Here is a 26,873-nt window from a genome sequence, read left to right on the forward strand (position 1 = left end):
GCTCAGCGTGCATGCATTGGCAGACAGACAGAGAAATTCGAGCATCTCTCGGCTCTTCTTGTCAATTCTCGTGCCCTTCCCATGAGACAGGAAATGAGTGCCTACAGCCACAGAAATGTGTGAGTGTGTGTGGAGGAGAGACATCCTCATCACATCTGGAAGTGATCGGCACACCAGCAACTAAAGCACATTGGGTTCTCATACACTGCCATGCAAAATAAAGCTATAAATCAATCACCAACAGCAAACTGCATTGGCTGAACTATCAGGTAACGCTCGTTGTATGATCAGGCAGACAGCATCACCTAGTGGACACTGATGAATAGGAATGCCTAACCTGAAGAAATACTGATCACAAGTACATAAGTAATCAAATAAAATCCACTAACAGACATAAATTGATACAGAGAGACTCCACTGATGGAGAAAACCATTAATCACTGCAGAAATCTGAACATCAGGCAATCACAATGGTCTATGCCTTCCCCGCCTCTTGCATGTTTATTTATTATTTTGGCCAATTTCATTATGCTAAAATACTACTACTACTACTAAATTACTCCAGAATGTATGGAATAATAATCATTACTAATATAAATAAGAATTATTATTTTTCACAAGCAACAACAACAACAATATAGTAAAATAACAATTATTCCTATTAATTATGTTGGACTAATTTATAATATTTTATTCAATACATTATTTATATTTGACTGTTATTTTATTATTATTTTTGTTATTATTTAGAAATTAATAACTAATAAATAGTAAATAATTAATAATTACTCCTAATTATATTCCTAATAATTATTATTCCATAAATGTTGGACTGATTTATAGTAATGATGACAATAATGATTATTATTGTAAATAAATAAATGTTAAAACTAATAATTATTCCTAATTATATTCCTAATAATTATAATTACATAAAATAGGCCTAACTTTATAATAATAATAACAACAACAACAACAACAACAACAAAATATATTATGTAAAATAGTAAAAATGACAATTATTCCTATTAGTTGTTGTTATTTAGAAACTAATATTTAGAACTTATAAACAGTAAATAATAATTACTCCTAATTATATTGCTGATAATTATTATTCTATAAATGTTGGACTGATTATAGTAATAATCACTATTATTATTTAAAAATTAGCAACCAATAAATATTAAAACTATTAACTATTAAAATGATATATTCCTAATACATATAATTAAAGTGTGCCTAACTTAATAATAATAATAATAATAATAATAACAACAACAACAACAACAATTATTCCTATGAATGATTTTGGACGAATTCAAAATATTCATTTTAATATGATTTCATTATCATTGTTATTTTGAAATTAATAACTAATAAAAAGTAAATAATAAATAATTACTCCTAATTATATTCCTAACAATTAATATTCCATAAATGTTGGGCTGATTTATAGTAAGAATCCATATTATTATATATTCTTAATAATTATTATTCCATAAATGTTGGATTTATAGTAAAAATCACTTATTATTATTATTATAAAAATAGCAACCAATAAATATTAAAACTAATATTTATTCCTAATTATATTCCTAACAATTATAATAAAATTAAAATGTGTCTAACTTAATAATAATAATAGTAATAATAGCAATAATTAATAAAACGATAAAAATATATCAATTATACCAATAAATTATTTTGGACTAATTCATAATATATTATTCAGTAGATTATTTATATTTTACTATTATCTTATTATTGTTGTTGTTTTTATTTTGAAATGAATAATAAATATTAATTGAGAATTACTCCTAATTATATTCCTAATAATTATTATTTCGCAAATATTGGACTGATTTATAGTAATAATCACTATTATTATTATTATTATTATTATTGTAATGAAAATAGTACAACATTTATAGTTACATAAAAGTGGATCTAACTTACTGTAATAAATCCTATTATAATAATAAAAATACCTAAAAGAAAAAATAATAATAGTAAATTTGTCCAATTTTTTAAAAAAAACACACGCAGACTAGAAAATAGAAGTAAATCCTTCCATGTTTAATCTATTTACAAATATCTTATTGTGATTTAAAAAAGACAAGACGAAACAAAACCACTTGACTAATAAGAGAAGACAACAAAAAGGGTTAAACTAGTTTGACAGAGGCCTGTGCTGATAGTCTTACACAGAGTCAGCATCTTCAGTGCCAGATTCACAGGAACATGGCTGCTTTCCTGGACGCAAATCATGTTTAGTCTCAGACTATAAAAGATTTCACTATGAATAATCACTACTGACAGCCAAAGTTCGTCAAAGACTCTGCCTAATCCGCTTTAGGGAAATTGGCTCCATGTGTTTCAGTTGACCGCTGATCCATCCTGGATTTCATTGTTCGGTGATTACAAAAGACAAAATATATACTGGCATTCATACAGCGGCAGTTAATCAAAGTCTGACAGCAAATTGTAAACATTTAATTTTATTTTGCGCGTAACTAAAACATATCCTGTACAAAACATTCGAAGAGCTCCTTTTCTGTTGGAGAACCTCTCATCCCGGCATAATGAGAAATAAAAAAAGTCAGAGTTGGAATTCAGAATGAGTATTATCTTTCTCTGCAGAAGAATAATTCTGAACACGCTCTCATTTCCCGCTGTAATTTGAAAGGATGAAGGTCACTTATGCAAAGTGGCTGGCAGCTCCTTTCTAAGTGAGGGACAAGACAATTACGTTAAACTAAAGCCACCCACACGCTGCAAAACGAAACATTGTGCATTCAGGGTCAGCATTTTTTTTTTTTCCAATGGATTATCTCTGTCTCACACACACCAGTGACATGTCAGCACACAAAATACACACATATACAGACTTCCTCATATTTTGTCTCTCTCTCACACACAGACTTATTCTTTCTCGCTCACATGGGTTTTTTCCGTCTCTCACTCATAGTGCGTGTCAACCGAGGGCTGATTTGATGAAGTGTGTTGAGCTGAGGTGTCCATTGTGAGATCTGATTGGCTCGCTTGTCTCCTGCAGATGTCTATGATGATCTGTGGTTGGTCGTGCTGTGGGTTGTGTTTATTCCGGCTGGCAGCAACAGGAGGCGCTCTGCTCGCGGCCACAGCTCCTCACCTGCTGACCGGCATCTGAACCCGCCTTCTGTGAGAAAAGGAAGAGGGATCAATGGAAGTGTAAGCGAACTAGAAAACAGAAGGTCATCACCCTATGCGGATTTAAACTCTGACAGTTTCTTGTTTCTGTTGTATTAGTGTATTTTACACATATAATCACACAGCTCTTTCCGCTTTCTGACTAAAGCTATACAATCCTGAAATAATTCTGGGTAATGAAGTGAAACAACCTCAAGAATGAGTTTGTGGTTATTTTTAGGAAATTAAATGTCATCTGTCACTAATTATGGCAAAACACACATACACTCACATTACATACAGTTGAAGTCAAAAGTTTACATACACCTTGCAGAATCTGCAAAATGTTTATTATTTTACCAAAATAAGAGGGATCATACAAAATGCATGTTATTTCTATTTAGTACTGACCTGAATAAGATATTTTCCATAAAAGATGTTTATATAGTCCACAAGAGAATATAATAGTTGAATTTATAAAAATGACCCCGTTCAAAAGTTTACATAGGCTTGATTCTGAATACTTATTACGTGAATGATTCACAGCTGTGTTTTTTTGTTTAGTGATAGTTGTTCATGAGTCCCTTGTTTGTCCTGAACAGTTAAACTGCCCGCTGTTCTTCAGAAAAATCAATCAGGTCCCACAAATTCTTTGCTTTTCCAGCATTTTCTTGTATTTGAACCCTTTCCAACAATGACTGTATGATTTTAAAATCCATCTTTTCACACCGAGGGACTCATATGCAACTATTACAGAAGGTTCAAACGCTCACTGATGCTTTAGAGGGAAACACAATGCATTAAGCCCAGGGGGTGAAAACTTTTGAACAGAATGATGATTTGACTTATTTTGCCTAAATATCTTTTTTTTTTTTTTCATTTAGTACTGTGCATTAAAAGCTACAAATTGTATGTTTCCCATAAGACAAAATAAGTTAAACCTACCCTGATCTTCAAATTCAAAAAGTTTTGTGAAATATCTTATTCATACCCTAAATTGGTCAAAAGTGACATTCAAGATTTTATGATGTTACAAAAGATTTTCATTTCAAACAAATGCTGTTTTTTTTTAATAAGCAAATAAATGCAGCCTTGGTGAGCATAAGAGACTTCTTTCAAACATTACAAAAATCCTACTGACCACAAACTCTTTTAACAGTACTAAAATAAATAAATTAATAGTTCTTTAACATTATTTACACATTTAAAAACAAATTATCAATGGACGTGAGATTTATCATTGGTAATAGTCTTATGAATAGCCTCTCGTGTGAGACAAGATGTATTTGAAATATCAACTGCAATGAGTTTCAGTCCTGTCTGCTTGGCTTAAAGGGATAGTTCACCCAAAAATTGTCATTAAAATTCTGTTATTCATTACCCTAATGTTGCTCCGAACCCGTAAGACCTTCGTTCATCTTCAGAACACAAATTAGGATATTTTTGATGAAATCCAAGAGCTTTCTGACCCTGCATAGACAGCAACGCAACTCGTTCAAGGCCCAAAGGGTAAGAAAACAAAAAGATTTCTTCTTTTCTGTGTCAGTCTCCGCCACCATTCACGAGAGTACATGGCAATCTTGGAGAATTCGACAGAGAGGATAACCTGCAATTTTTTGCCCAGCCTTACTTATTTGAACCAGAATATAGAGATGATGAACTACGAGAGATGGGCGTTATACATCAGAACGCCGGTTCCTGCATCAGCAGCATCACACATATGCGTCGTGATACTCTTGTGAACGCACGTTGAAGACTGACACAAAAGAGAAGAAATTGTTTTTTTTTTTGTCTTTGCACACAAAAAGTATTCTTGTACCTTCATAACATTACAGTTGAACTCCTGATGCCACATTGACTATTTTATCAATGTCCTTTCTAGGCCTTGAACATGGTAGTTCCATTGCTGTCCATGCAGGGTCAGAAAGCTTTTCATCAAAAAATATCTGACTTTGTGTTCCAAAGATGACATGAGGATGAGTAATTAGTGACAAAATTGTCATTTTTGGATGAACTATCCCTTTAAGGACTACATCAGACTATCAAATAAAGAAAATATCAACACTGACATCAGCTTTTGCAACATGAAGCATATTAACAAACCAGCAGGATGCTGAATAGCCCTATTAACCCTGACCCTTCAATATTTTACGACAGAAATATTTCACACATGCTGCTGCTTTTCACTGATGAGCCATACAGGTCTTGAGAAACTAATAACACCAAACACTCAGTAAGTACACAAGATAACAGTGCCTTTTAATGCTCAAAACAGATGCCCAGATTCAGTTAGAGCTTCATCACTAGATGGCACTGTGATATAATTTTCACCACAGTACAGATCAATGTCAGGGACTATATCTTAAGCTCAATGTTCTCTAATTCCACATTGCTTCAACATTATACAAAGTGAATTTTAATGTAAATGTTTGTGAATATGCATATATTACACTATTTCCGGCCCCCAAAAAACTCAAAAAACACACACCTGCATGGGTTTGCGTGAAGGCCTTTTCGGTTGGTTGTCCTGGTGATTAGGAGTCCATGCCCCCAGGCTCTGATTGGAATAGAAATCCATAGGATACACCTCCTGCCATTCCACCTGCTGCAGCGCTACTGCTGCCTGAAAGAGAGAGGGATTTTTAATTAAAGCCATCAGACTGCAGCATCAAACACTGTAGCTGCAAGCCAGAGAAACAGCGAGAATCTTGAGAAAACAACATGGCAGGGCTGCCAACAGCTGACGGGTCGATACACACATCAGCGCAATCGGATATCAAGGGAGCTGTAGTCAAACACAGCGCTTCTAGTCTAAGAAGGCGAGTCACCTGACTCTCACACCGCATACGATATCTCAGATGACTTTATGTTTAACCGACACGCAAAGATCTTCCCCACTGGCGAAATGCACCGAGCGGAGCCTCCGAGTCGAGGTGAGATCCGTGCTGTTCCATGTGACCTACAAATGCAGACGAACACATTAGCGGGCCTCTAGAGGAATGCACGAGTTGCTCGTGCATGTGGCTACATTACATAAACTCCGGCAGGATCTCACCCGTCAGACTGAGCTGCTTATATGAATAATCAATGCGCCGTGTTCGTCTCCGCCCGTGGGCACGTATATACCCACTTCACAAGGGAGACGCGCTGTAACGTACGGCTCTAATACCGCGGGAAAAATGACAAACGCCCCCACCTCCGGTGAAGGACTGTCTCTCTCCGCTGACAATACCACAATACCTCACAAACAAACGCTTCTTCATAAATCTCTCTTAAATACCCTTCAAAGCCTAATACTACAGTCACTCGCTTTTATTGACTGGAAAAGCGACAGTCGAGAAGTTCTCGCCTGAATGTTTTTCTGTGAAAATCGAGGCTTCTGAAATACAGCAGGCTTTGTATTTAATAATGTACACTCTTATAAGCCCTACACAGAAATTTTATAAAATAAAAATATGGTAATATTCTTTGGTCAGAGTCGTGACTAAACCATAAGTCAGAAACCTGGACAGACTTACTCACACTTTATTATTAAAGCTTTAGAATAACAGTTAACACCAAAAATAACACAAGTGGAAGTAAAGGAATTATTTAGAGACCAAAAAGTAAAGACATTTATACGTAGGCACTACTATTTATTTTGTGAGCAACTAAATGTATGTTAATAATTTTAATCTTTTTATTATTATTATTTTTTTTTTAATATATAGTATTCCATATAACTACACACACTCACACACACACACATACAACATTATAATACTAATACTAATAAACAATACTAATGAAATAGTCATTAAATTATAATAAACGAATAAAGTATGGACCAAAAACTCAAGACATTTATAAATAAGCACTATTTTTTTTTTACATTCGTTTATGAAACTAACAAACTGTAATAATTTTAACTATAATTAAAAAATGATTATTAAAATAAAATATTATTAATTGTATTAAAAATAAAATAAGCATTGTGCTGTAAATGATATATTAACATAGATCTTAGTAATTTAAACAATAATCAAAATAATAATAATAAATCAATATTCAAACAAGGAAATGACACAAATGAAAGAAAATGAATTATGCAGGGACCATAAAGTCAAGAAATGTATAAATAAGCACGATTTAACTACTTGCATTTGTTTATAAAAATAACTAAAAAAAATAGTAATAATTTTAACTATAATTTTAATATGTAAAATATTGAATATTATTAAAATATATTATTTATATTATTAAAAAAAACAAAAAAGCATGGTGCGGTAAATGATATATTATCATTGATGTTAGTAATTTGAACAATAATACTAATACTAATACGCTGTATTAGAGACTAATAATAAAAAAAAAATCAATAATCAAACTAAGAAATGAAACTAATGAAAGAAAATGAATTATGTAGGGAGCAAAAAGTCAAGAAATCTATAAATAAGCACTGTTTAACTGCTTACATTAGTTTATGAAACTAACAAATGTTAATAATTTTAACTATAATTTAAACAATATATTGTTTACATTTTTAAAATAATATATAAATATATATATATATAAATAATAAATTAAAATAAAAGCATTGAGCTGTAAATGATATATTAACATTGATGTTAGTAATTTGAATAATAATAATAATAATAAGCAATAATCAAACTAGGAAATGAAAAAAAAAAAAGAAGAAAATGAATTATGTAGGGAACAAAAAGTCAAGAAATTTATAAATAAGCTACTTAAATTAGTTTATGAAACTAACAGATTGTGATAATTTTAACTATAATTAAAAAATATAATATACTTTAAAAATATTTGTTATTAAAAATAAAATAAAATAAAATAAGCATGGTGCTGCACATGATATTGATGTCAGTAATTTGAACAATAATAATAATAATAATAATAATAATAATAATAAAATCAATAATTAAACTAGGAAATGAAACAAATGAAAGGAATTATGTAGGAATTAAAGAGTCAAGAAAAAATTATAAATGAGCACTATTTAACTATTTAAATTTGTTTAAGAAATTAACAATTGTAATAATTTTAACTACAACTTTAAAAATATGTAATATTATTAAAATATAATATGATTTATATTGTTAAAAAACAAATACAATAAGCGTGACGATATAAATGATACATTAACATGAATATATAATCATTTTAATAATATTACATACATATATATGAATTTCTGTGTGAATACAGTCAATTAGCGATGAAGAAAATGAAGAAAAAATGTCTTTCTATGAGATAAAAAGATCTTGGATGAGCATTCTATTTGCTTTGGACTTGCTGCCAACCCCAGTCTTTGGTTCTTTCTTCTTCCATCCATCCTGTTCTTATTAACCCTGGCACATCCATCTCTCTTTCACTGGCTTTTCATCAGAGCTGTGCATAAGCTACCTGCTAATCCCCGCACTGACATGAGAGGCAAGTGTGTCATATTGACTATAAATATATCATGAGACACACTGAAAATGACTGCCTTCTCTCTCTTTCTTCGTACTTCACTTTCACACTCCCTCACGTCCTCTAATTTCTTGACTTCACAGAGTAAGCAAACACAAGCAGAGATGCATTAAGGTGACAGTTTCTGAGAAGACTTTCACTGTGAACTCCATGTTTAAGCAAACCGGCTGGGCAGGAACACCGTTACTCCTTTTATTACGGCCTGAGACTTCACAAAACATCAGCGTGTTATTGCTGCATTCTAATGTATTCTCATAATGCCATATTTGCTCTACGCTTCTACGACACCAAATGCGCCGAGCTCCGGCGTGGGCCAAGCGGCAATGAAAATGGATTACGGCGACGTGTAGAATATGAGAGCCACATATGATTATGCAGTGCTTCAATATGGCTCTACTGAGCATTATCATTATTCACTAAGAGATATGATGCCATAAAAACTCAACATGAATGAGCTTCTCCTGGTACAGTGGGTACATTGTCGCTATAGACCGATATATTGAGCAGGATGATTAATAGGCTGATATTTAGTCATTTTGAGAGGCATCGACAGATAACTATGCCTGCTTGGCCGATAAACAGAAGTGGAAGACTCCCCTCATGGCAGTACTGTAAGTCAACAGCACTGGCAATGGATAGTGCATTTTGTGAACTTTGAGTAAGAACTGCAAAAATAAGTTTTTGCTGTGAGCAATTATGTTTTAGACTGTGGACCTAATGATGTACATACACAAATAATAATAGTCGCTTCGAAGTGTGTTACGTACCTCTAATTCACTCGGACCTAATCAAACTCCAGTTAACGTGAAAATTCAGGTTTTGTATTTAGGATCTTAAAAAAACAAACAAAAAAAAAGGTAACTGCGACATTTTATCTCACAATTCGGACCTTTCGAAACTTGCAATTATGAATTATTAAGTCAGAATTGTGAAATATAAACTTGCAATTTTGAGGAATTAAGTCAGATTTGCACGATATAAATTCACAATTGTGAGTTACAAAGTCAGGATTGTGAGACAAACTCACAATTTTGAGAAATAAATTCACAGTTCTGAAAAATAAAGTCAGGATTGCAAGATATTAACTCCCAATTTTGACTTTTTTTCTCAGAATTGCGCAATTGCAAGTTATTAATCAGAACTGAGAAATAAACTCACAATTGCAAAAACAAAACAAACAAACAAAAAAAATTGCAATTGAGTTTATATCTCAGTTAAGAAAAAAGTCAGAATTGCGAGATATAAATTTGCAATTGCGAGAAAAAACGTCAGAATTGTGAGATACAAACTCACATTTGCAAAAAAAAAAAATTGCAATTGAGTTTATATCTCACAGTTAAGAAAAAGTCAGAATTGTGAGATGTAAATGAGAAAAAAAAGTGAGAATTTTTTTTTAAATTTTCACAATTGTGAGTTTATATTTCACAATTGAGAAAAAGTCAAAATTCGAGAAGAGAGTCAGAATTGCGAAATACAAACTCACATTTGCAAAAAAAAAAAAAAAAAAAATTGCAATTGAGTTTATATCTCACAGTTAAGAAAAGTCTGAATTGCAAGATGTAAACGAGAAAAAAAAGTGAGATTTTTTTTTTTTCAAAATTTTCACAATTGTGAGTTTATATTTCACAATTGAGAAAAAGTCAAAATAGCGAGAAAAAGGTCAGAATTGTGAGATATAAACTCGCAATTGCGAGAAAAAAACATCAGAATTGCGAGATACAAACTCACATTTGCAGAAAATAAAAAAATAAAAAAATTGCAATTGAGTATATTAGAATTTTTTTTTAATTTTCACAATTCAAAATTGAAACAATTCAAAAAGAAAAAGTCAAAATTGCGAGAAAAAAGTCAGAATTGCGAGATATAAACTCGCAATTGCATGAAAAAAACGTCAGAGTTTTGAGTTACTTGCAATTGTGAGAAAAAGGTCAGAATTACAAGATACAAACTCACATCTGCAAGAAAATTTTTTCGCAATTGTGAATTTATATTTCACAGTTGAGAACAAAGTCAGAATTGCGAGAAAAAGGTCAAAATTGCGAGATATGAACTCGCATTTGCAAAAAAAAAAAAAAAAATTGCAATTGAGTTTATATCTCAGTTAAGAAAAAAGTCGGAATTGCAAGATATAAACTCAATTGTGAGATACAAAAACCTTTGCAAGAATTTTTTTTTGAGTTAATATCACAATTCTGAGAAAAAAAGTCATAATTGCGAGATATAAACTTGCAATTGCAAGAAAAAGTCAGAATTGCGAGATACAAACTCGCATTTGCAAGAATATTTTTTTGCAATTTTGAGTTTATATAACAAGTCTGAGAAAAAAGTAATTTTGACATATAAACTCGTATTTGAAGAAAAAAAATTGTTTATATCTTGCTATCCTGACTTTACAACTCACAATTGCAAGCTTATATTACGTAATTCTGAGAAAAAAAAAAAGTCAGAATTGTGAGATAAAAAGTCGCAATAACCTTTTTTTATATTCTGTGGAGGAAATGAGCTTCCACACTTTTAAGCTAATTAATGAGCCCTTGCTGAATAAAAATATTAATTTATTTTTCTAAATATGACTAAACCCAAACTTTCAAACTTTTATAACATAACACATGAATTATAAAACAAATTTTTCAAATCTAATACCGAAAAGTAATATTAGAAATTACTAATGTTTGAAATAACATGTTATGTATTAATTTATTATATAATATAAACAGAAATATATGTATTTTAAAATATATAAGCCCCATTTTTACAGCCATCACTCTAGTCTACTAAGAGAATCCTTCTAATGTGCTGATTGGTACTCAAGAAACATTTTATTAGACATTAGATGAAAATGGTTGTCCTGCTTAATGAACTGGAAAGCCAAACACGGTCTCGTTTCTTTCAAGTCACTGTACAATTTTACATTTTGGTTATAAAACTGACCAAACACAAACACATTTCAGAAAACTCATCAGTCTGTTGTTCGTTTAAGAGATGAAGGTGATTTCATGCACAACTGTCTTGAAAAAAGACAGCAAACTGGATCAAACCAGAACAGACAGAGAAGAAAACGGCCCAGATGCACAACAACAAGAGGACAAGCACATCACAGCCTCAAGTAGAGTCTCAGCTGGCAGCTTCATTCAACAGTACACACTAAACACCAGCTTCTGGCCTTTAGGCAGACTTTCAAAGAAAAAGCCACATCTGACACTGGCAAATAAGCAGAAAAGGGTAGACGGGCTAAAGAACATAAAAATAACACATGGCAAACTATTATTATGGATGGGTGAATGTAACTTTGAGATGTTGTGGAAACTGTTTGAACTATTATTATGGATGGCTGAATTCTAAGTTTGAGATGTTTTAGAAATTGTGTGATTATACAGTAATTCAGTCACACTTGAAAGTGTCTCATGTCTGCAAAACTGCCATTGCTATGAGCTAACAATTCACTGTCAAAAAAAGTTTGAAGAATACAGTACTTATTTTTATTTTTTTATGTAATGCAATATACGGTCTTATTTTTTTTCGACAAATATAATGCACACTCAGTAAATAAAAGCAAAGAAAATAAGACAAAAATAGTGATTTTCAAGATTATATTTATAATTATTATTTTGAGAAATTTAAGGGTAAACAAATGTTATTTCAATTTACAATTGAATGTATTTTTGCTCACTTTTTAATTTATTCTAAATATAATTTTATTTATAACTCATTTGATAATTTATACATTATAATGTATATTTTATATTTGTTATTTTGCATGAATAAAACATTTTTAAAAATCATTAATATATTAATAAAATAAAATTTTTATATTACTTGTAAAGCAATAAAGTGTCATTTTTTTGACAAATATAATTCATACTCAGTAAAAAAAATAAATAATAAAAATAGTGATTTTCAAAATTTTATAATTATTACTTTTGAAATTTAAGGCAAATTTTGAGAGTTAATTCAGTTAACACATTAATGTATTTTTATTTTTTTAATGTATTGTAAATATTTATAATTTTATTTATAACTCTTTTTAAAATTGCTTTATAATGTATAATTAAATTTTTTTCATTTTGCATAAATAAAAACATTTTTATCACCACGTAAAATATAATACTAAAATTTATTAAACATTTTTTTTATTAAAAATTAATAATAAACAACTAAACAAATAATGTTTAATTACATTTAAAAAAAAATTATACTGTATTTTTTTTTGTCATTGTCATTTTTTCAAATATAATCCATACAAAAATTGTGATTTTCAAGACCATTTTCATAATTACTATTTTTGAAATTTAAGGCTAATTTTGATAAATATAAAGCAAAACAAATGTTTTTGTAAATGTATTTTTATTTAATTTTTAAATGTATTTAAAATATTTATTAATTTTTAATTCATTTATTTTGCATGAATAAAAACATTTAACACCACATGTATAACATATTATTAAAATTATTTTTTTTTATATATTATTTGTAATGCAATTTATTATCATTTTTAACAAATATAATACATACTCCATAAAAAAAATGGTGATTTAAGATAATTTTTATAATTATTATTTTTGTATTTGAAAGAAAATACTGATAAATATAAAACAAAACAAGTGTTATTTCAATTTACAATTGAATTCTTTTTTCTATATTTATAACTCATTTTATATTTATTTAGTCTTATAATTTATAATTTTATATTTGTTTATTTTGCATGAATAAAAACATTTTTAACGTCACATGTATAATATATTATTAAAATATACCTTTTAATTACATTTACTTTTTTATTTTATTAAAAATTACAGCAAAGAATCCATAATAAAAAGAATAAAAGCATCAGTTTCTTTCAAAATCTCACACATGTAAGGATTATATCAGCTATCGGAGAACCTCATCTCAAGATAACAGTATAGATTTTTGTATCTGCCACAGAAAATCTAATATCAGTCAACCAATAGTACAAATTCCTGATAGACTAAGCGAGAGGAGTAACAGGCATCTTAATGAGGTCTATCTGCAGATAAAAATCCACCAGATGTTTCTGTTTTGCATCTGGGAATGGGGAATAGGGATTTAACCGAGACACCTATCCCAGGAAAAACGCTTGGTGTGTGATTCTGGCTAAGTCCTGTTTTGGCATGACATGAATCAAGATGCACGCTCGCTTCTGGTGATAAGAGAGAGAGAGACAGAAAGAAAGACGCATTTGGAAAGGCGCTGCAGTTAGTCAGCCATTGGGAGGAGCTACTGTTCCACCCTGAACTGGACGACTCGTCCCGTCTGTCTCTGAGGAGTAGAGACGGTGGGTAAACAAACCCCTCTCCTTCACTAGCATTAAGGTGTGCGCGTAGATGTTTGTTTACGAGCACAAACACCTACATGCGTTGTCCACACAAATGCATACACAGCCTTTATGTCCCAAAGGCACTCAGACATGCCCAGAAACACTCATGACAAACATGACTGGCAGCACATGGACTGACGGGGCAGAGGTGAACACCTGCAGTGGAAGTACAGCTGTGTGGCGTGAGTTAAGGGAGATGGGGATTCATAGGTTCTGTATCCATCATAGTTAAAGGGGTCATCGGACTTCACTTTCTCATGTTGTTTGAACATTAATGTGTGTTGGCAGTGTATGTACAAATCTGCCCTATAATGATAAAAATCCATGCAGTGGTTTTTAATTAATCTAAAAATAATATCCCCTTTTTCAAATCGAGCCATTCTCAGATGCCTGTCGTTGTGGCGTCACACCAACAGAGGCCGCTCCCACGATAGTTGATTGACATGAGCGTCTTACCTCAGATCAGCTGTAACAGTCCGCCCTCTTTGTTTCGATGCCGGAGCAGGGATGTAAGTTAGATAATAAGATAATAAGTTAAATATCTCCGACTGAGCGACTGAAGTGTTGTGTTGCTAGATGTAATAATGAACATAGTGGTCATTTACTCCCGACATCTGAGCCGCTGAAGATGCAGTGGATTATGTTTGTTTGTGAAGGGAATGCGCCTCCCGATCTACATGTATGCGTCTATGTTCGCGCAAATCATTTGTGATACAGCTTCACTTACAGCAGAAGTGAGTATAAGGTTTTTTTTTTATGAATCTCTGCAATCAACGTTCCTAATAACGTGCTAGTTAGCAAGTTTCGCGGCTAAACGTGCTAAATGCGGCTAAACACGCTAAAGTAAACAATCTCTCAGAGCAGCAGCGAGAAGAGAGGGGCGGGGTGAGCAGAGCTCATTTGCATTTAAAGTAGGGCTGCAACGATTAATCGAACGATGTCGTGAGGCGCGTTTAGTCAATGAAGCCGGTACTTTGATTAGTAGTAAAGCTCCATCACGTGCGTTCAGTACACAGAGCAAGTAATACACAGAGCCTTAAAGCACTGACAAGCTACGCCAAAATCGCGCTCAAAATCGAATTCGGCTTCATTGACTAAACGCGCCTCACGACATCGTTCGATTAATCGTTGCAGCCCTAATTTAAAGGAACAATTCCTCAGAATGGGATGATTTTTGCTGAGCTCATTTTGACAAGTTAAAAAGGGTGTTATTTTCCACAACCATTGAGAAATTTTATCCAAAGTATATTATAGAATTTTCATTAAGACCCTAAAGAATCATATCAACTTGTGGAAAATGGGTATCTGAGGACCCCTTTAAAGGAGAACTCCACTTCCAAAACAACAATTTACAAGTAATTTACTCACCCTCTTGTCATCCAAGATGTTCATGTCTTTCTGTCTTCAGTCGTGAAGAAATTATGGTTTTTGAGGAAAACATTTCAGGATTTTTCTTCATATAATGGACTTCATTTCCGAAATGTAGTTTAAATGCAGCTTCAAAGGGCTCTAAATGATCCCAGCCGAGGAAGAAGGGTCTTATCTAGTGAAACAATTGGTCATTTTTTTCGAAAAATAAAAAATTTGTATACTTTTTAAGCACAAAAGCTTGTGTAGCACAGGCTCTGGGATGCGTGTTCACGACGTACTATTGAATCATGTCGAATGGTCACGTGGAACTACAGACCCAGTGTTTACAAAATGTGTGACAGCCCCATAAGATAAACGAACGACTCGAAAAACCCGAAGACTCGAAACAGGTGAACTAATTCCAGTACAGAACCTAATAGGATGCTGCGCATGCGTGACTGAACAAATCACTCCCTGAGACGACTTGTTTTTCTCGAGTCACATTAAAGATTCGTTCAAAATGAACGAATCGTTCAAGAACGACCCTTGGACGTGCATCCGAGAGCCTGTGCTACACGAGCTTTTGTGCTTAAAAAGTATACAAATTTTTATTTTTCGGAAAAAATGACAGATCGTTTCGCTAGATAAGATCCTTCTTCCTCGGCTGGGATCATTTAGAGTCCTTTGAAGCTGCATTTAAACTACATTTCAGACGTTGAAAATCAGGGGCACAACTGAAGTCCATTATATGAAGAAAAATCCTGAAATGTTTTCCTTAAAAACCATAATTTCTTTACAACTGAAGACAGAAAGACATGAACATCTTGGATGACAAGGGGGTTGAGTAAATTACTTGTAAATTGTTGTTTTGGAAGTGGACTTCTCCTTTAAGTACAGTAGATAGAGGACTGTGCAAGACTCGTGTACCTCATACGGAGACAGCAAGGGTTTGGAGAAAGCCGTTCCCCAGTCAATGGAAAGGCGAGGACAAGCGATCTGCACCCACCTATAAAGGAAGATGAGAAGAGAGACCTAGTTAAACAAAATGAATCAAAGTGAAAATTAAAGTGTTTGCCAACCAGTTTACTTTATTGAGATATTTGATTATATCAGAGTGAGAATAAAATGTAGGGATTTTTATTCAAGAGGAGATGATTGGTTTGCTAAACGCTGATACAGACAGAGTGGGTGTTTTATAAAATGTTATCAAAAAATGAAATATAAAGTCTCCATGGGGAATGTTCCGATAACTAAAAATGGGTCTGATGTCCTCAATGTGATTGGTCGAGGACAAGGTTTTCAAAAATGACATCCGACAAATTAAAGTTGAATAAAGAGATTAAAGGACAAGTGTGAATCGTGCACATATGAATCTATCACAGTAAGACCAGGCATTTAAGTAAACAAAATTATGATTTTATGTTCACTAGAATCTGCATATTCTAACATTTAATTCAAAATTAGATTTTTTTTAAACAAATTAGTCTATATAAACATAAAAACTATACATAAAAAATAAATCTATTCAACCACTGTGACCCAACTGTGAATATTTAAAAATGAAATCAGATCAGCATTATTTTAGTATTATTTAGTTTATATTATTATATTATACTATTATTACTTTATATTACAGTAATTACCAATATTTTTAATTACCTTTTAAATAAATAATATAAATACTTATGCATATATATATTGTAAATCATCAGATATTTAAATTAACTTAATTTGTGCTTTTACAATTGTAATTTGAGTTTTAATAATTTTGTTATATACTTTTGTCATTTTTAGTTTTTTGTTTAACATTTCTGACCACTTTGACCCATCTGTGAATATTTAAAAATGAAATCAAATCAGCATTATTTTAGAATAATTTTATACTATCATTAGTTTATTATATTATAGTATTATTATATTACTATTTTTAATTAATTTTTAAATAAATAATAAAAAAGTATTAATATACATCATAATGTACATAAATATTTGATTTAACTTAATTTGCGCTTTTACAGTTGTAATTTTAGTTTGTTTTAGTAATTTTGTAATGTACTTTTGTCATTTTATGTATTTTTTTTTATTTTTTCTATGTAGATTGGAGCTTCATTTTTATTTTATTGTTAGTATTTATTTCACTTTGCTTCTAGATAATTTTCATAGCTTTTTTAAAGTTGAAGTTTTTCTATTTAATATTTATATTTTTATTCTATTTCAGCGTTAATTCAATTAATAATTATCATCGATTTTAATAGTATTAGTTACCAACAGGGTTTTGTTTTAGTTAACTAAAACCATAAAACACATTTTTACTAAATTAAATTAAATAAAGTAAATGTTAACTAAAATAAAATATAAAACTATAATAAAAACATTTTTTTCATTTAGTTGCCAAAGCAACATTTAGATGAGCTTGATGTACTAATAACTAAAACTGAAATAAAACAGAAAATATATACATGAAAAAGTCAAAATATAAATGCATATTATAATAGTATCTCGATACAACAATAACACTGGTTAAAAATAACAATTAATAACATTAATTGTCAGTAATCTGAACAATAACCAATATAATAATAATAAATAAACAATAATCAAACTAGGAAATTAAAAAAATGGACGAAAAGGAATTATGTAGATACTAAAACATAAAGAAAAATAAAATACGCACTATTTAATTACTAACATTTGTTTATGAAACAAATTTTTATGATTTGTAGTATAATTTTAAAAATATTGAATATTATTAAAATATAATATTATTTATATTATTAAAAATAAAATAAGAATGGTGATGTAAATGATATATTAACATTGATATGTAATCATTTTAATAATATTAAACACATAAAAGTGAAATAAAATATAAAAATTCATTTAGATCTGGATACAACACTAGCACTGGTTAACAATAACACTGAGCAAAATTTATCTTATAATATTTAAGACACGTGTGAAGGAAAAGCGAGCACACACACACACACACACACACACACACACACACACTTGAGGAAGCAGAGCACAGCTTGGCTCGCAGGAAGAATGTGAATGTGAATATGAACTGCATTGATGTGCAGTGCTGATGCTCTCTCCTGTAAATATGAGAGTAAATCTGCACTGGCCTAAAGCCTCCCTGCAAAGCATTATTATTTAGACAAGCGTGGAGTCAAATAAAATAAAGAAGGAGTGGGGAGAGAAGGAGGAAAAAGGAAAGAGAGCTGAGGTGAGAAAGAGGCAGCGATAAGAAAGGGTAGGTGAGCAAAAACAACTGCACTGCAATGCCCTAGTCTCCACGGAGCTACCCTACATAGCAGCCAGACTGGGCGGCAGAGAGAGAGAATAAGAAAGAGAGAGAAGGAGGGACAGAAAAGAATAACAGTGACATGAGAGGTGAGGGAGGGCTCAGAGAGTCACATGAGGAACACTATGAGTGATCGTTGGCAGGCAGAGCGAGAGAGTGTCTAGAGAAACTGCATTTGTCTTTCCAATGTGTGTTATGAATACAGAAGCACTGGAGGTGGAATTGTGGGTATTCGGATGCCTAATGTTAAGTAAGAGAACATTCACTGGGCTTTGCATACCTGCAGCTAAACGCCACACTTGGGAAACCAAAAAGACAATATAAATGTATTACAAGTGGGAGTTAAAGGGACAGTTCACCCAAAAATAAAAATTCTGTCATTAATTACTCACTTACTTATGACATTCCAATCCCGTAAGACCTTTGTTTATCTTTAGAACACAAATTAAGATATTTTTGATGAAATCCGAGAGCTTTCTGACCCAGCGTTGACAGCGGGGCTCTACGCTTACTTTCACAGTCGAAATTTTAATCAATAAGGAAAAAATCTGCCTTCCCATAACTCATGTTGAGATTAATGTTTTAAATATAACATTTTGAATATAGAAATATTAAATGATTTAAATAACTGAAAAGATACTTTAAAAATGAAACTAAAACTGCCACCTGGCTGCAAGTCACTGAGATAATTAGTGAATCATTCATTCATTTGATTCATTCGAACAGTTGATTCATTCAAGAATAAAGCAAGTGTCTTAATGAATGGGAAATTGAATCATTGACTCACTAGATTCGCTTAACAATACACATTCATTCATAAACAAAACACCACTGTGTTTAAATGGAGATGCGCAGCGGATCAGTGGTGACTTTTCAAACTATTTTTGATGCCAAAATAGAGCAAAATCAGGCAATAGTGTTATAGTCGGACAATGTAAGTCAAGTAATATTAACTTCTTGTTTATTTAACTTTTGTACTGAATCAATATCTCATTTACAAACTCCCTTAAAATCCTTAAAAGCTGTCACTCTTAGTTCATCACGATCTCACAAAGTTCCATTATAATCAATGAAGCTCTGCACTACACTGCACAATTAATCTCTTATTTACACTCTATACTTTATGTATGAAGGAACTGGTGAGATATGTCTGTGATACATTACTCAACGCTGATAAACATGTTGAAACCTTTGAAGCTTCCCTCAGCGCAAACATAAATATGCTGATTGGGTCAGTCGCAATGGCGCTTCTAAATATTTTTTCATAGTCGTACACAGTAGTTTTCAGTCGCGAATGCGACACATTGGAAAACTGCGTTTTCGTTTCAACACGCTCTCCGTCCACACTAGCATTTTTAATTGTTCTCCAAAAGTTTGAAATTTTCCAAATTGCATGGACGCTTTTGAGGCGTATATCGTGCGTTCTCAGCAATCACATCGTCCTGTGAAAATTCATGTCTATTTGCACCTTTGCATTGACTTTGTATGCAATATACTCGCGCAAAAAATTAAATCTGCTTTTGGTGAGTGCACACCATTAGGGTGGACAAGGCCTAAGGCATACGTTTTGTTTACATTTTACTTGGATTGAACAAAACACATCTTAATACCAGGTATACACAGTTTTTTTTTTTTTTTTTTTTACACTAAGTGTTTATAGAGGTTGAAGATGTGGCAATTTTTATTTTAATTGTCTGGCATGTCTGACTGTAGCTTTACTTGGAACACTTATAACTGGGTTAAGAATGTCTTAGTGAGTAATAGATCCATAAAGCAAATCATGGTGTTACTGATATAAATCTCTGTCAGTTGATCCAAGGATGTTTGCAAATGCAACTGGTCCTCATGACCCCTTTAATCTCGGCCTCGAGCGTGACTCTTAATCCTTATTTGCTCCAGGGGGTTGCATCATGGTACAGTATTCTTCTGTTGCCAAATGATCCACACACCCCTAAGGCAAATGAATAAATGACAGTCATTCAAACCCTTTCCCTGGATCAAGATTTTTTTTTTTTTTTTTTTTTAAAAAGGTGATTAAACGATGGACACATTTGTTTAAATTGGTCACAGACTCATGCAACAGCTGCCTTGCTTGAGTACTGTGTGTGGGAATTTGGTTAGTTTCACAGTGCCAGACGTTTGATCAGAATAAAGTCTGGCTCACTCTGGCCAAAAACCACCCACTGGAAGGGGCTGCCTGATGGACAGTTTTTGATGTGATGTTTGGCAGTGCACACAGATCCCAGCATAACAGGGCCATCTGACACTAGACACTAGTTTTAACTACTGTGTGCATTTGTGTGGGAACACCGATGGGTCAGAGTTTGGCTGGTTAGCGTGACCCTGTAACCCCTGCTGGTAGATGCTGTAACTACACCATCTGGACTCAAAAAGCTTTTTTCATTGACAGCGATTCAACAGCCATGGATTCTGACAGAACACAATTTACTTCATTATAATACATGGATAGGGAAAGCTTGTCAAGGCAAACTTTGATGTTGTCATGACAAAGTCTTGTCTGAAAGTTCATAATTTTAAAAGCTTAGGTTTTACAGCCTGTACTGTGAGTCAGACAAATAAAGACAGAAAAAAGATAGAAAAGATAAAAAAAAGGATAGAACGATAGATGGAATGACAATGATTGATGGACAGAAAGACAGACAGACAGGTAGACAGACAGGCAGGCAGGCAGGCAGGCAGACAGACAGACAGACAGAATGACTGACATATAGAACGACTGACTGACAGACAGAACAACAGAAAGACGGATGGAAGGACATACAGACAGACAGAGAATGACAGAACAATTGACGGACGGACGGACAGACAGACAGAAAAATAGACAGACTGACAGACAAAGAGATGGACAGACACTCAGACAGAATAATAGACAGATAGAACAACAGACAACATAGAAGGATAGAACGACAGACAGATAGACAGACAAACAGACAGAACAATAGAATGACTGATTCATGGGCGGACAGACAGACTGGCAGAGAGAATGATAGAATGATTGACAGATGGACAGACAGACAGAAAGATAGAATTATTGACAGACAGAATGACTGACAGACAGACAGACAAACCAATAGAATGACTGATGGACAGACAGACAGAGAGAATGATAATACAAAAAATAATGGACGGACGGACAGACAGAAATATAGAATGACTGACGGATGGACGGACTAATAGATAGGTAGATAGAATGAGAGACAGAGAGACAGACAGAACGATAGTACAACTGACAGACAGAATGATAAAACATCTGATGGACAGACAGACAGACAGACAGAGAGAACGACAGAACGACTGACAGACAGACAGATGGACAGACAAAAAGATAGAATGACTGATAAACAGACAAAATGACTGACCGACAAAGACTGATGGATGGACGGAAGGACAGACAGACAGACAGAGAGAACTACAGAACGACTGACAGACAGACAGATGGACAGACAAAAAGATAGAATGACTGATAAACAGACAAAATGACTGACCGACAAAGACTGATGGATGGACGGAAGGACAGACAGACAGAGAATGACAGAACAATTCACAGATGGATGGACAGACAGAAAGACAGATAGATGGATAGACAGACAGAAAAAGAGATGGACAGACAGTCCAGATAGAACAACAGATAGAAGGATAGAACGACAGACAGACAGACAGACAGACAGAACAATAGAATCACTGATTCATGGGGGGACACAAAGACAGGCAGAGAGAACAATAGAACGACTGACAGATGGACGGACAGACAGTTAGAATGACTGACAGACAGACAAAATGACAGAACGACTGATGGACAGAGAGACAGAGAGAACGATAGAACGAATAACGGACGGGCAGACAGACAGAAAGATAGAATGACTGACAGACAAAGAGACAGACAGACAGAATGATACTGAATGACTGACAGAGACAGACAGAATGATAGAAAGACTGACAGACAGACAGAACAACTGACAGACGGAACGATAGAACGACTAACAGATAGACAGAATGACTATGGTATGGACAGACAGACAGAACGATAGAATGATTGACAGAATGACTGACAGAGACAAACAGATGGAACAACAGAATGACTAACAGATAGACAGAATGACAGAACAACTATGGTACGGACAGACAGAATGACAGAATGATTGAAGGACACATGGACAGACAGAACAACAGAATGATTGACAGACAGAATGACAGACTGACACACAGACAGACAGACAAAGAGACAGAACAATAGACAGATAGGCAGACAGACAGACAGATCTATCTAAAACAGCTTCCTCCAGGTAATATAGACCACCTTGGATCACTCTGTGTGGTAACAACCTTGTCTAGTTTTAGAAAAATCCCAAGCAAAGATTATACAAAACACAGAGCAGCAGAAAGCAAAGGCAGAGAGCTGAAGGCAATGGGAGTCTTCCTCAGAAGTGTAGTTCCAGACACACACAGAGGGAAATAAGGAATGGGCGGTAAATGCAAATATGAACTTAGTATCTGTAACAGAATCGGATTTCTAATATGCAAGAGGGTTGAGGCTGCATCGGGAACCTCAGCACGCCACCAAATTCAATTTACAGGCTTATCAGAGCCAGCATCTGTCCCCTCGCCTGAGACAGCCCTCGCTGCAGGGAGCCATACGGGCAGAGACACACTCCTCCGTCTGGCCGCATCAAGCCCATTCTCCCAATCCACTTCTGCTTCGCGGAGAAGAGGAGAGGTCAAAGACGTGTAATGATGCCTGTTTTGCTTCCACTGAAATGGCCCCATCAGCATGTGAAGGCAGACCTGATGAGGCCACGTTCCTGCTGATCCTCTAACCGTCGCCTGAAGGTGGGGGGGCTACACTTCACACCAAAGAGTCTAATTGAAGGAGGAAGATGAACGGGAAGTCTGCAATGACTGCAGGGAGGGTTTTCCTCGTGCTGGTGGGAGCAACAGCCCCAGTCGGCTCTTCTCTCTCGGAGTGGAAATAATGGATTTTAATTAGCCACTCGACCTGCAGCATACAATAGCACAATTAACCTTTCCGATCCACAGGGAAGTAGGCACCGGTGCCTTCCATCACTTAAAGCCGACAGAGTTGTGTAATTACATTAGGCTTACAATACAGGGCACGTATATGTGACGGTGAACGCTGGAAGGAAACTTTCTGAAGTTTTCCCAAAGACAGCCGACTGGATTTGCTTCAGATGTGCGAGCAAGGAGACGCAGGTTAGCTAATAGCCTTTAAACATTCAATCTACTAACTGCTAAACTGCTTGTCTTAAATAGTCGCAATACTGTCTGACAAATTAAATCTTTGACTGGCTGATGGTTGGCAGGTCTTAGCTGGTTTAAGCTGGACCTAGCTGGTTTTAGCTGGTCTCCTAGCCTGGGTGAGCTGTGCTCAAAGCCTGACCAACAAAAGAAGTGGTCAAAACCCCTCTAAAACCAGGAAGACCAGCAAGGAAATCCTTAAAAACTGTAAAAACTGTGTAAAAGCTAATCCATTCTGATATGTTGTGAAAAATACTATTTCCTTGGAGCCTAAAATGTAGCTGCTAGTAACAAAATCCTGTCACACTACTCTGTAGTTTAGCTGTTTTTGTTAGCATTTTGCTAACATGCATTGCCTACTGTTTGTGGTTAGTTTGCTAACTGCAAGCTAAAACTAAGTTTAGAAATGTTTAGATTGACTATTAATAGGTTTGGTTACATAATGTGATATGTAATGTATAATTTTGATGTGGTCTCGTGTCTGTGCGTGTGTGGAACCACGATTTTTCAGTGTGGGCAGCCTCACACAAGCTCTCACAGTTTCTCAATATATCTGAAATCCACGTTCACAGAGAGTATACAGTATATGTGCTGTTTTACACTACTGATAAGATCAAACATCCAATGCAGGTATCTTGGCATGTCTGGAGTGAGATCGCAGGATGTATATGTCTGCCTGCCCGGGTTGCCTGCTCTCAAACAAAATGTTTTACGCAAGATGCTGAGAGGGTCGAGTTCAGAGCAAACGGGTCATTCTCCCCACATTTCTTTGTAGCACCTCTGTTGAACTCTAGTTTCAGGCTCCGGGGCCAATCCTGTTATGCAGTACATTTTCATGTCCACCAAAACGTACACTATGGTTCAAAAGTTTGAACTCAGTATTCCATTTATTTGTTTTTGAACTGGAACACACTGTTGTATACGCCGATCCAGAGCATCCCAAACATGCTCAATGGGTGACATGTCCGGTAAGTATGCTGGCCATGCAAGAACTGGGATGTTTTCAGCTTCCAGGAATTGTGTACAGATCCTTGCAACATGGGGCCATGCATTATCATGCTGCAACATGAGGTGATGGTCGTGGATGAATGGCACAACAATGGGCCTCAGGATCTCGTCACGGTATCTCTGTGCATTAAAATGCCATCAATAAAATGCACCTGTGTTCGTTGTCCGTAACATACGCCTGCCCATACCATAACCCCATCGCCACCACGGGCCACTCGATCCACAACGTTGACATCAGCAAACCGCTCACCCACACAACGCCATACACGCTGTCTGCCATCTACCATGTACAGTGAAAACGGGATTCATCCGTGAAGAGAACACTTCTCCAAAGTGCCAGATGCCATCGAATGTGAGCATTTGCCCACTCAAGTCGGTTACGACGACAAACCGATTGATGCAGCAGCTGTCCGGGTGGTTAGTCTCAGACGATCTTGGAGGTGAAGATGCTGGATGTGGAGGTCCTGGGCTGGTGTGGTTACATGTGGTCTGCGGTCGTGAGGCCGGTTGGATGTACTGCCAAATTCTCTGAAACACCTTTGGAGATGGCTTATAGTAAAGAAATGAACATTCAGTTCACGGGAAACAGCTCTAGTGGACATTCCTGCAGTCAGCATGCCAATGCATGCTCCGTCAAAACTTGCGACATCTGTGGCAATGTGCTGTGTGATAAGACTGCACATTTTAGAGTGGCCTTTTATTGTGGCCAGCCTAAGGCACACCTGTGCAATAATCATGCTGTCTAATCAGCATCTTGATATGCAACACCTGTGAGGTGGATGGATTATCTCGGCAAAGGAGAAGTGCTCACAAACAAAGATTTAGACAGATTTGTGAACAATATTTGAGAGAAATAGACCTTTTGTGTACATAGAAAAAGTCTTAGATCTTTGAGTTCAGCTGATGAAAAATGGGGGCAAAAACAAAAGTGTTGCGTTTATAATTTTGGTCAGTGTATTTATATTCATATAATTTATATTTTATACAATTATTTTTTAAGATATTCTTCTTAAATATATACATGCATGTGTGTGTGTATTTATATATCCATTATAAATATGCACAGTACACACACATATATTATGTAAACAAAAACTTTTATTTTGGATGCGATTAATCGCGATTAACCGCTTGACAGTGCTAACTTTATTCACTCTTATTTATTTCTTTTCACTATTTTATTTCCATCCTGTCAGGCATCCTGATAAATTCTTGCCATTGTGCAAACACTTAAAACATTTTAACTCCATCACTTCAACTCCATCAACTTTCCAAGAACATACTGTATTTTTGAACGTCTGGTCTACCCACCTCCATATATTACAACACGGGCATATTCATTTTTCAAAAGTTACACAGTTCAAAAGGCACTGCAAAACAGGAATGACCCTCCTAGCAGACATCAAACACTTCACACCAGCCAGAGGACCCACAAACACCTTACAGTATTAAAGTTGAATTGTATTTTCAAGTGCTGCGGTCCGTTGGTTTAGCCTCCACATTTCCAGGCCCGACACCAGCGCAAAAGGCCTCCTCCACGGTAGAAAACATCCAATTGAAGTATTACGGCTGCACAACCTGACAACAATCATAACCGACAATTATTTCCCTTGATACTGTATCTGTAATTACTAATTCCAATGAACAGAATTTGCATTAAAATGCTTATTTTATGTCCTGTTTTGATGCTCCCGTCTCATTGTAATCAACAATGCAGTCTAGTCAATGCTTTGTTGATAATAATCCGAGCATTTTGCTGCAAGCAAATAACATTTACAAATTACTGACGATGATTATCGCCTTGTTTTTGACTGTCTACCTCTCATTTTCAAAAAAGCGAAACCTCGCTCATTAGGACCGACTGTCATTACTATAGATTTTTACGCTTTGCCGTTGCACACAACGTACATGTGTGTGATTAATTAATTTGTCAATTAGTTGTGTAGCCCTACCAGGAATCATACT

The 26,873-nt window shown here is 34.3% G+C and overlaps 1 protein-coding gene across 1 annotated transcript in view; it reads right to left on the minus strand.

The window, feature by feature from the left end:
- Nucleotides 1–2,482: 2,482 nt before the first annotated feature.
- Nucleotides 2,483–26,873, minus strand: part of dph1 (diphthamide biosynthesis 1) — a 111,819-nt gene continuing 87,428 nt past the window's right edge. Inside the window, exons 10-12 of the mRNA XM_051128691.1 lie at nt 16,250–16,328; nt 5,657–5,791; nt 2,483–3,178 (exon numbers count right to left, since the gene is read on the minus strand). Of these exons, the coding sequence (XP_050984648.1) occupies nt 3,098–3,178; nt 5,657–5,791; nt 16,250–16,328 (295 nt within the window). The 3' untranslated portion in view covers nt 2,483–3,097. The remainder of the gene's footprint in view (nt 3,179–5,656; nt 5,792–16,249; nt 16,329–26,873) is intronic.

Source organism: Labeo rohita, chromosome 15 (genome assembly GCF_022985175.1).
Source record: "Labeo rohita strain BAU-BD-2019 chromosome 15, IGBB_LRoh.1.0, whole genome shotgun sequence".
Taxonomy (NCBI): Eukaryota; Metazoa; Chordata; class Actinopteri; order Cypriniformes; family Cyprinidae; genus Labeo; species Labeo rohita.